The sequence below is a fragment of the Arvicanthis niloticus genome, chromosome X, assembly GCF_011762505.2.
Source record: "Arvicanthis niloticus isolate mArvNil1 chromosome X, mArvNil1.pat.X, whole genome shotgun sequence".
Lineage (NCBI taxonomy): Eukaryota > Metazoa > Chordata > Mammalia > Rodentia > Muridae > Arvicanthis > Arvicanthis niloticus.
Window position 1 is genome coordinate 11123892 of NC_047679.1, and position 10540 is coordinate 11134431.

Genomic DNA, 10540 nt, shown 5'->3' on the forward strand with positions numbered 1-10540 from the left:
CCCCGGGAAAGGTTCCTATCGATTTGCTCTGTGCTCCGCAGCTCTTTCTGGTTGCAGGCAGCCATCTTGCCTGGAGCTTGAGACAGGGAGAAGAGAGAGAAGGAACGGGTGACACTGGGCTCAGAGCCGCCGGGGGGGCACCTCAAGAGCTAGGGGTAGCTCCGGAGGTGCTCCTGGGTCCTGGGCAATGCTCTAGGACAAGAAAAGGGAAGGAGGAGGGCAGAAGGCTTGATGGGTGGGGAATGTCAAATAAGACTTGCTATGGGGGGGAGGGGCGTTGCTAAGGCAACTGGAGAGGGCGGGGTCATGTCTGAATTGCCGCTGTGAGTCACCGGAGTGCTGCCCAGGAAAGGCAGGGCTGGGGTGAAAACCACACTAACGACCCAGTGGGATTTCGCGACATCACCTGTGTGGAGGGACTTCGTATCTATGGCAACTGTCACCAGGTGGAAGGGGCAGAACTAGGATTTCCTCGGCCCGGGAGGCTGACATTCCAAGCCCTTGCCCTGCAGGCTCCCGCAGGCAGACGCACCAAAGAAGGAAGCCAGGGAATGGCCGCGGTGTGGCAGCAAGTCTTAGCAGTGGACGCGAGGTGAGGCGTGGGGTTGGAGCCCATGGGAGCGGAACTTACTGTGGTGCATGAGCAATGGCGATAAGTGAAGCTGGGCGGAGAAGTTGGCTGATGCGGCTGCGTGAGCATGCGTAGTAGCTTGGTGTGGGATAGTCCTGCGGTGAAGTGGCCGGGGCTGGAGCAGGTTCTAAAGAGCATGCTGGGGAAATGCGGTTTGAAATGGACATGCGCAGACTGTCTTTGGGTGGGTAGTGGAAGTCAGGCTAGTGACTTCCTATCTAGTCCCTCATTGCCTATCCTTTTCCCCAACTTTTCTTGATATCACTACCCTACCATTATTACACAATTGCTACCCCATACTAACCTCTACCATTACCTTACCCTAACCTCCACTGATGTACATTACCAATCTGACGTATGTCATCACGCTAGACTGTTACTACAGTTTGCCCAGACTGACCCCAGCAGAGCTGCAAATTGACTATATTATCGCCAGACTGATCTTTTCATCATAACCACTAATTATTGTGTAATTACACCATCACAATCCCAAGAGAAATCCTCCTTTTGCTGCTCTTGATCACTCTTCCCATCCCAGACACTGCCAAACATTACACCACCCTATGCCTCGAGCTGATCTATTCCCTCTGTCCTGTGCCTGCTGCCTGCCCTGCCTCCTGGACCCCACAGGTACAACGCCTACCGTACACCAACGTTTCCACAGTTTCGAACCCAGTATATTCGTCGGCGCAGCCAGCTGCTGCGGGAGAATGCCAAGGCTGGGCACCCCCCAGCACTGCGTCGGCAGTACCTGAGGCTACGGGGCCAGCTATTGGGCCAGCGCTACGGGCCACTCTCTGAGCCGGGCAGTGCTCGTGCGTATAGCAACAGCATTGTCCGCAGCAGCCGCACTACTCTTGATCGAATGGAGGTGAGCTCCTGGCTGTACCACCTGCCATGTATCTCCCCTGCCTCCGTAGTCACCACAGCCTTTGGTCAAACATCAGGGATGTGCAAAGTACTGTTCCAGGGTCAGTAGAGGACTAAAAGGTAGTAATATAGAAGCAAAGTCAATGAACATAGATAAGCAGATAGTGAATTAGAGCAAGTCAGATTGATAAGTTGATAATTTACCATGGTGTCTTAAGTAATGCAAAGATACTAATGTACAACAGACTTAAGAGACAAAAAGGAACAAGAATTTGGTGCAAGGATATAGTTCTGTGAGTAGCGTGATTGCCTAGTATGCGTGAGGCTGATGGTTCTATTCCCAACATGGCCAAGAAGAATGAAAAGTCACTGCTTTGAGTTAAAGGGGGGAGCTATGTTTAATAGGGGAAGACTTCTCTGGGGAGGTAGCCTGACAGAAGTGAGAGACTGATTTGAGTGGTTTTCTGGAGAGAAAGTAGCCACTCCTTGTGAGGAAAACATGCATGTGCTGAGGATGTATTGAACAGGCAAGGACAGAAACAGGGGCACTAGTGGAGAAACTGTTGAGACCGTGCAAGTGAGCAGTGATGCTGGTGGCTGGTGCCACGTACGGTGAGAAGAGATTAGGCCCCAGACTTCAGCTCTTCTCAGAGACTAATTTCTTTTATTTTTGAGACAGGATCTCACCATGTAGCCCAGTCTAGGCTCAAATTCATTATGTAGCCAAGGCAGGCCTTGAGCTCAGTGATCTTCCTGCCTCAGTTTCCCAAGTGCTGGAATTAGAGGCATGCACCATCCCCAACCCTCTCTTGTTTGCAGGACTTTGAAGATGATCCCCGAGCCCTGGGGGCTCGTGGACACCGCCGATCTGTCAGCCGAGGCTCCTACCAGCTTCAGGCACAAATGAACCGTGCAGTCTATGAGGACAGGTACACACTAGAGGCAGGCAGGGGGTGGAGATTCGCCAGGAGGAGAGGGGCCCTGGGGCATGGCAGTCTGAACACCCACACCTACCTCCTATTACCCCCTACTTCCTGTTGGGGCTCAGGCCTCCTGGCAGTGTGGTACCCACATCGGTGGCAGAGGCAAGTCGGGCCATGGCCGGGGACACATCGCTGAGTGAAAACTATGCCTTTGCAGGCATGTACCATGTTTTTGACCAACACGTGGATGAGGCAGGTGAGCTACCGGGTGGCAGGGCCCATCACCAAACATTTGTTCAAACAACTACCCAAGGCATCCTTTTCCAGAATGCAAGGCCTCTGGCACCACACCTCAGAAGGCAAAATTACCACTGATAAAACCGTTAGCAAATACAAAAGCCCTCTGCAAAGTGGTCTGCAAAGTTTTTGGTACTTTAGGTACTATAAAGAGCCACAGAAACCCAAGAGAGCCGTTTGTGGCAGGTTACCTGAGTTCTTGAGTTTGTTGGAAGAGTTCAAGACCTTTGCTGATGGTAACTCCTTTGCAGAGGGCATAGTGGGTCACAATGTGTGGCTGTTTTTGCAAACTCCTGAGAGCTTGACTATTGTAAAGTACTTGATAAGACAGTACAGTTTTTTTTTTTTGTTTTTTTTGTTTTTTTTTTTTACATTGTAAGAGGCTTTTGCTGTCCTCAAAGTGCTTGCTAAAAGTTAGAGAGCATTTTGGGAGTAGGCCTTCTAAGATTACAACTGCCTTTGTCAGCCAAGGAAAGTCCTTTATTGAGGCTATCATTCCTTGTGCTCAGTGAATGTGTTGACTCCCACAAATGGCTCCTTGGCATTTGCAGTCCCAAGGGTGCGCTTCGCCAATGACGACCGGCACCGCCTGGCCTGCTGCTCACTGGACGGCAGCATCTCCCTGTGCCAGCTGGTGCCCGCCCCACCCACTGTGCTCCATGTGCTACGGGGCCACACGCGTGGCGTCTCGGACTTCGCTTGGTCCCTCTCCAATGACATTCTCGTGTCCACCTCCCTCGATGCCACCATGCGCATCTGGGCCTCTGAGGACGGCCGCTGCATCCGTGAGATCCCTGACCCTGATGGCGCCGAGTTGCTGTGCTGCACCTTCCAGCCCGTCAACAACAACCTCACTGTGGTCAGGCTCCAGGACACCTGCTCACGAAGGGCGGGCATGCTGGGTCTGGGGGGCTGTCATGGGGCAGTAGAGTATAAGGCTTAATGCCCGCAAGTCCTATCACAGCAGTCCTGTGGTCAGACTCAAAGGGAAAGAGACCAACAAAAAGGACAGTTTGTGGTCCGGAATGGCCTTGCTGTGTAGACTTGTGTGTAGACTCCTGGGCTGGGGTGGAGGGGGTGGCTCATGGCCCTGGGATTCCTCTGGTCCTGTCAACCACAGTCTCACAGTTTTCTGTTTACAGGGGCTGCTGCTAGGGAGCAAGATGATGAGGCTGAAAGCTCATGTAGTCTATCAGTGGCAGCCCCACTGTTGTCAGACTCCAGGACAGACTGGTCAAGGGGCAGAGGAAGGACATGGAAAGTCTGGCATGGCCTGGGGGGGGGGTAGGGAATTGAAACATAGGGGAACAACAGGCCATGAGTGAGCTAGCACTTGGGGCTCTGTCTCTTTGTAATGGTAGCAGTTCATGGCTTCAGGAGGGGGCAGTCCAGGGTGCAAGGGAAAGATGTAAGGGCATTCCAAGCCGAGGTTTTCAGACTCTGGGACTGCTTTGGTCGCATGAACCCATCTGGTCTATTGTGAGCATTTTGAGCTAAGGAGTAGGAATTATGCCTGAGTCACCTTTCTGGCATACCTGCCACAGTCCCACTAACGCAAAGGACTAGATGGGTCAGAATGATGGTGTGTGTATTTCACCCACAGGTGGGGAATGCCAAGCACAATGTGCATGTCATGAACATCTCCACAGGCAAGAAAGTGAAGGGTGGCTCCAGCAAGCTGACAGGCCGCGTCCTCGCCCTGTCCTTTGATGCCCCTGGCCGGTTGCTCTGGGCGGGTGATGACCGCGGCAGTGTCTTCTCCTTTCTCTTTGACATGGCCACAGGTAGGCAGACCACAGGCCTCGGTTTCAGTACCCTCCGTTTTTCTCCCAGGATTCAGTCCTTGTCTTCACCTTTGCCTCCACTGATTTCAGGAAAGCTGACCAAAGCCAAGCGACTAGTAGTCCATGAGGGCAGCCCTGTAACCAGCATCACTGCCCGGTCCTGGGTCAGCCGTGAAGCCCGGGACCCATCACTGCTCATCAATGCCTGCCTCAACAAACTGCTGCTCTACAGGTGGGTTCCTCCCCCTGGGCCATCTTGACAGGGATAGCCTGTCCCTTCCTTCCCTCAGAGTGGAACAAGAACCTGTCTCTATCACATTCATTTAACCTAGGTCAGAGGACCTCATAGCATGATGAGGATACGGTTGGGGATGTAGCTTAGGGCAGAGTGCTGGTCTAACTGGTGCAGAGCTCTGGGTTCCATCCCCAGAAACACCACACACACACACACACACACACACACACACACACACAGTATGTACTATAGTGATATCTGGCCTACAATAGGAATACTATGCAATAATGGTAATATCAAAATATCAATAGCAACATAAATAGGAATAGCAGTAATAAGAACCGACATGAGCCAGGCGGTGGTGGCGCACGCCTTTAATCCCAGCACTTAGGAGGCAGAGGCAGGCAGATTTCTGAGTTCGAGGCCAGCCTGGTCTACAGAGTGAGTTCCAGGACAGCCAGGGCTACACAGAGAAACCCTGTCTCAAACCAAATAAAACAAACAAATTAAAAAAAAAAAAAGAACCGACATGAACATTGCTATGGCCAGGTCCTCTTCAAAGCACTTTGTATATATCACCTTATTTATCCTCACATTCAGTGGGAGAGCACTTGCCTAGCATGTATGAGGCTGTGGATCCCACTCCCAACATTATAATTATAGAAAAAAAACCACCAGCCCTTTTTCTTTGGTGTGTGTGTCTCTGTGTGTGTGCGCGCATGTGCGCACCATGGAACATATACAAAGGTCAGAGGACAACTTGTGGCGGTTTGTTCTGTCCTTCATGTAGGTTCTAGGGATCAAAGTCAAGTTGTCAGGCCTAGCAGCATGTGTCTTTACATGTCTCTCAAGTTCCCTTTCTTTCTTTTCCTTTCTTTGGTGCTGGGAATTGAACCCAGAACCTTGTACATGCTAGTAACACACTCCACCACTGAGAATACCCACAGCCTACATTATTTTGTTCTTTTGATTTGGGGACAGAATTCATTCTTCCCACTCACTTCCTTCACGTTACAATTCTTTTTTTTTTTTCTTTTTTCTTTCTTTCTTTCTTTCTTTCTTTTTTTTTTTTTTTTTTTTTTTTTGGTTTTTCGAGACAGGGTGTTTCTGTGTAGCCCTGGCCATCCTGGAACTCACTCTGTAGACCAGGCTGGCCTCGAACTCAGAAATCTGCCTGCCTCTGCCTCCCAAGCGCTGGGATTAAAGGCGTGCACCACCACCGCCCGGCAGGTGTGTTTTTTTCATGCTGGGCTCATGCCCTAGATCACAGTACTTGGGAGGTGGAGGAAGGCTGATCTCTACGAATTCAGGATGAGCCTGATCTACATAGCAAGTTTCAGGTTAGCCTGAACACACAGTAAGACCCTGTCTTAGAACAAACAAGCAAGCAAACAAAACCTAAGGGGCTGGAGAGATGGCTCAGCAGCAGTTAAGAACACGTGTTGCTCTTCCAGAGGACTGAGTTCTCAGCAATCATGACAGCTTACGCCTGTCTGTGCTTTCAGTTCCAGGAACTGAGCTCGTCTTCTGGCCTCCTTAATACTATACACATGCGGCACACAGACATACATGCTGACAAAACACCCATGCACATAAACTGAATATATGTAATTATGAAGAAAAGTTAGTGTGATAAGACACCTATGATGCCAGCGCTCTAAGGCCTGATGCAGAAGGATCACTTGAGTGCATGAGCTCAGACTCAACTTGTACAACATAGTAAGACTCCATCTCCAAATTTAAAAAAATTCTGAATTTTATAAACATTGTAAATATCTGAGATACAGGATTCTGAGCATATATTGGCCCACAACTCATCATCTCCTGAGACTTATTCTGTGCCCTGACCTTCTCTTTTGCTTTCTCTTCAGAGTGGTGGACAATGAAGGGGCACTACAGCTGAAGAGAAGCTTCCCCATTGAGCAGAGTTCCCACCCTGTACGCAGTATCTTCTGCCCCCTCATGTCCTTCCGCCAGGGGGCCTGTGTGGGTGAGTACTTAGGAGCAGGGAAACTGGAAAAAGGCAGAGACCAGTAGTGCAGCCAGCCTGGTTCCAACATCATGACACCCATGATTTCCTGGGCCTTGAGATCTCTTATGCTCTAACAATGTCATGCCTAAATGTTTAAACATGGAGCCACGAGGCAGAGGCAGGCGGATTTCTGAGTTCGAGGGCAGCCTGGTCTACAGAGTCAGTTCCAGGACAGCCAGGGCTACACAGAGAAACCCTGTCTCGAAAAACCAAAAAAACAAAAAAAAAAACAAAAAAAAAACATGGAGCCGCAAACACGCAAACAACTTGGGAACTTCACACCTGAGATACAAAGCTCACAGTATCCTAAAACTTCAAGATGTGCTCCCATCTAGGGATAGGGGTGGTACCTTGTAGACTATCCCAAGCAATCTGAGGCCCTCACACCTCACATAAACTCAAGGACTTCATAGTGGGGGTGCCACCATAGCCCCCTGATAGCCTCTCCCTCTCATCCGGACAGTGACAGGCAGTGAAGATATGTGCGTTCACTTCTTTGATGTGGAGCGGGCAGCCAAGGCTGCTGTCAACAAGCTGCAGGGCCACAGCGCACCCGTGCTTGATGTCAGCTTCAACTGCGACGAGAGTCTGCTGGCCTCCAGTGATGCCAGTGGCATGGTCATCGTCTGGAGACGAGAGCAAAAGTAGGGTTCTGCCACCCTGTGCTGCCCGCTGATCCTTCCTCCTTCACTCCAGTCTTACGTTATAAATTAAATTTCTGAGGTTGTGTTGAAGGGCAACTCCCAGTTCTCCCACAAGGAGGCAGTAGGGAGCACTCAGGCCTCCAGTGGAATGGGGACCAGTTCCTCAATTGTGCAGTGATGCGCTCATCCATTCAACTAGCACTTGCTGAGTGTCTGCTGTGATGGATCACGTAGGCATGCAATCAGTAGACAGGATGGAGGGCACCAACTGTGTTGTCAGGAGCTGTTCTGAGAAGTAGGGATACAGCTGTGGCCTCAACTGACAGAAGTTCCTACCCCTGTGGGCTTGCATCACAATAGAGGCAAGCCCACAGGAGACAAAAATACAGCCATTCCTGGGTGTAGAATTTGCTTTATAATTTTTCAACTCTATGACTTTTTGACCTTCCAGTGGTAGCAAACCACGTGCATATACCCAGTTCTGTTTTTCTACTTTCAGTATGGTGTTCAGTAAATTTGTGAGCTAGTCAACACTTTGTTATAAAATAGACTTTGCATTAGGTAAGTTTGCCTACCTGTAGAGTAATGTCACTGTTCTGGGCACATTTAAGGTAGGTGACACTAAGCTAGGGTGTTTGGTAGGTTAGGTATATTTATGCATTTTCAACATAAGATAGTTCAAGACAGGTTTGTTGGGGTCTAACCCCGTTTGATGAAGACACATGTGTATATAATAGGTTATTAAAGATGAGTGCTATGAAGAAAAGCAAAGGCGGGGGGAGATGAGGTTGCAGGAACAGTAGCTTCTTGGGGGCAATGTCATCAGGAAAGTGTTCCCCCAACAGGATGACATTTTAAAGATCTGAATGAAATGAGGAAGTCATAGTGTAGGGTTAGGAAGAAAGATTAGTGCTGAGGCGCTGAGCCTGGAGTAGGTCAGAGTGACTGGGTGGAATGTGCAAGATGACGTGAGACAGGTCTTCGGGGTGTCTTGGGCCATAGTGAGCAAGGAAGCTTTCCTTCTTTCCTGAGTGAGGAAGGTGAGGTGGGCTCAGACAGCAGTAGGGAAATTAGGTGCAGAATGTTGAGTTCAACCCCAGGGCTTTCACCAGACTAGGTTGTGAAACTCCCCAACATTGGCAGTTTTTGTTTGGGTGGACCCCACACTTCTCTGTGCATTGAGCAGAAGTGCTGAGTTCTTGGAGGAGTACCCGATTAGCATGCAGACAGCCATGGACTCTGGGGCTGAGCCATGCTCCTGCTATGGGGTGGAAGAAATAGAAAATCTCCAAGCTCACCCCTATCTCCTCCCATGTCCATTCAGGACCCTTATTTCAGTCCTGGACCTGTTCAGAGACCAAATACTAATGTTTATTATTGGGTATTGGCAAGGAAATAAATTCCCAAATCACTCTCAGTGGTTAGGTCATGATGATATTTGATTCGCCAGGGGCCCTTAGAGCTCCCATGTGCTGCTACATTTGCAGTTGGAACTTTGGCTAACATCTTGGGACCTCAGAGTCTCCAACCTGGTTAGCTATGGAACTAACAGCAGCTCTTTGAGGGAAAAGGATAATTTCCTATTTGTTTCATCTCTGGTTTAAGAGTATGGTCACTTCCAGCCAAAAACTTTTCTGACTCCATCAGCCCGATCTTAGGCAAATGGTTATTAGATTGGATGTCAGTGAGCTGGACTGGTGATTGTAGTCAAAGTCATACATGTGTGCCAACATCCCTACTCCAGCTTCAGGGGCGGTGATTTTTCTATGAGGACTGTAACTTAATACAGCTGAAAGGTACAGCAAAGGGTGCCAGACAGCAATTAAGTGCTAATCTTTTAAAAAGAACCTGCCAAGGTTAGCAGTTCAGACCTGTGTGTTGACTCTTTTCCTGTACCAAATGGATGCACTTATTCAACCAAGGTCTGTAGGTAGGTAGCAAGAGAATTTGAGTAAATAACAGTTTTCTCTAACTTTCTTCTTTTCTTCACACTCTCCATTTTCTTTAATGAGTCTGGTTTCAGGATGATTGGTGATGAATATTGTTTGCATGATTTGGGGCGGGGGGGGGTTCTTCTTGTGCAATTTTTGAGGTGGCAGAGTTGACATTCTACTTTAAATTATTTTGGTGACACTTTTGTCTCACAACCTGAAGGAAAAATAAACACTTTGAGCAAACAAGAAAAAATAAAAAATAATGTTATTGGTCAAACTTGGGCCTCTGTTCATTTGTCTGTCATCGCTGTGCCTCTGGCTTGACATCAGAATTCTGTCCATCATTCCATCATCCAGGCTCCTTTACTTTGCTCTTGAATCCAGACTTGGTCCATGCCCTTTATCTGATTTTGACTTGGATGCTTGCTAACTGCTACACTACTGAAAGCAACTCAAGACTGAGCCTGAAAGCTGAGCGTTTATTATTTCCCCAACACTATGTGCCACTTACCAGCAAAATTCAAAACCTGAGCTCCCACCAACAATTGTCTCCTGATCAGACTTTGAACTTGATTGTGGACTTGGTTAATTTTGCTCTGATGATTCTCAATCTTAACCTTATATCAGGAATTCTGTTATTTGACCATTGGTTTCCTTAATAGGATCATTTCCAACCTCTATACTATACACTATGTTTAGTATAGAGTAACATCTATGTATTGTATTGTATAGAATATACATATACGTGTAGATATATATGTTATATATGTAATGTATAGAGTATAAATGTGTATGTATGTATATACTATATGTATATACTATATGTATATACATATATATATGTATATATATATAAGTATATATATATAAGTATATATATATACTTATATATATATACATATATATATATAAGTATGTATATACTATATGTATATACTATATATATATACATATAGTATAGCATAGAGTATGCAGTAAATGTTCATGTGATTGAAACTTGCGGCCAGGCCTCTGTCAACTATTCTACCATTACTGTCTCTTAGGTATGGCCTCAAATCTGCACATTTGTTTGGTTTGTTTCTAGGGATGGAGCCTAGATCTAAATGCTAAGCAAAAGTTGTACCACTGAACCACGCACTCGTACCTGAGACTTTCTTACTGTTTCCTTCACCAATGTCTATCTAGGGTGA

At 47.8% G+C, this 10540-nt stretch overlaps 1 protein-coding gene across 4 annotated transcripts; it reads left to right on the forward strand.

Annotated features, from left to right (window-relative positions):
- Positions 1–312: 312 nt before the first annotated feature.
- Wdr13 (WD repeat domain 13) lies at positions 313–9627 on the forward strand. Of its 4 annotated transcripts, none has more exons than XM_034485247.2 (9): positions 313–592; positions 1004–1502; positions 2321–2430; positions 2550–2680; positions 3273–3580; positions 4325–4505; positions 4596–4737; positions 6612–6730; positions 7236–9627. In XM_034485247.2, the coding sequence occupies exons 2-9, from the start codon at positions 1497–1499 to the stop codon at positions 7418–7420; spliced, it is 1182 nt and encodes a 393-aa protein (XP_034341138.1). In that variant the 5' UTR covers positions 313–592; positions 1004–1496; the 3' UTR covers positions 7421–9627. The 4 variants fall into 4 exon arrangements, with proteins under 4 accessions (XP_034341138.1, XP_034341137.1, XP_076774720.1 ...); XM_034485246.2 differs by having other exon boundaries at positions 316–592; positions 1262–1502; XM_076918605.1 differs by having other exon boundaries at positions 380–592; positions 1296–1502; positions 7236–7567.
- Positions 9628–10540: the final 913 nt, after the last annotated feature.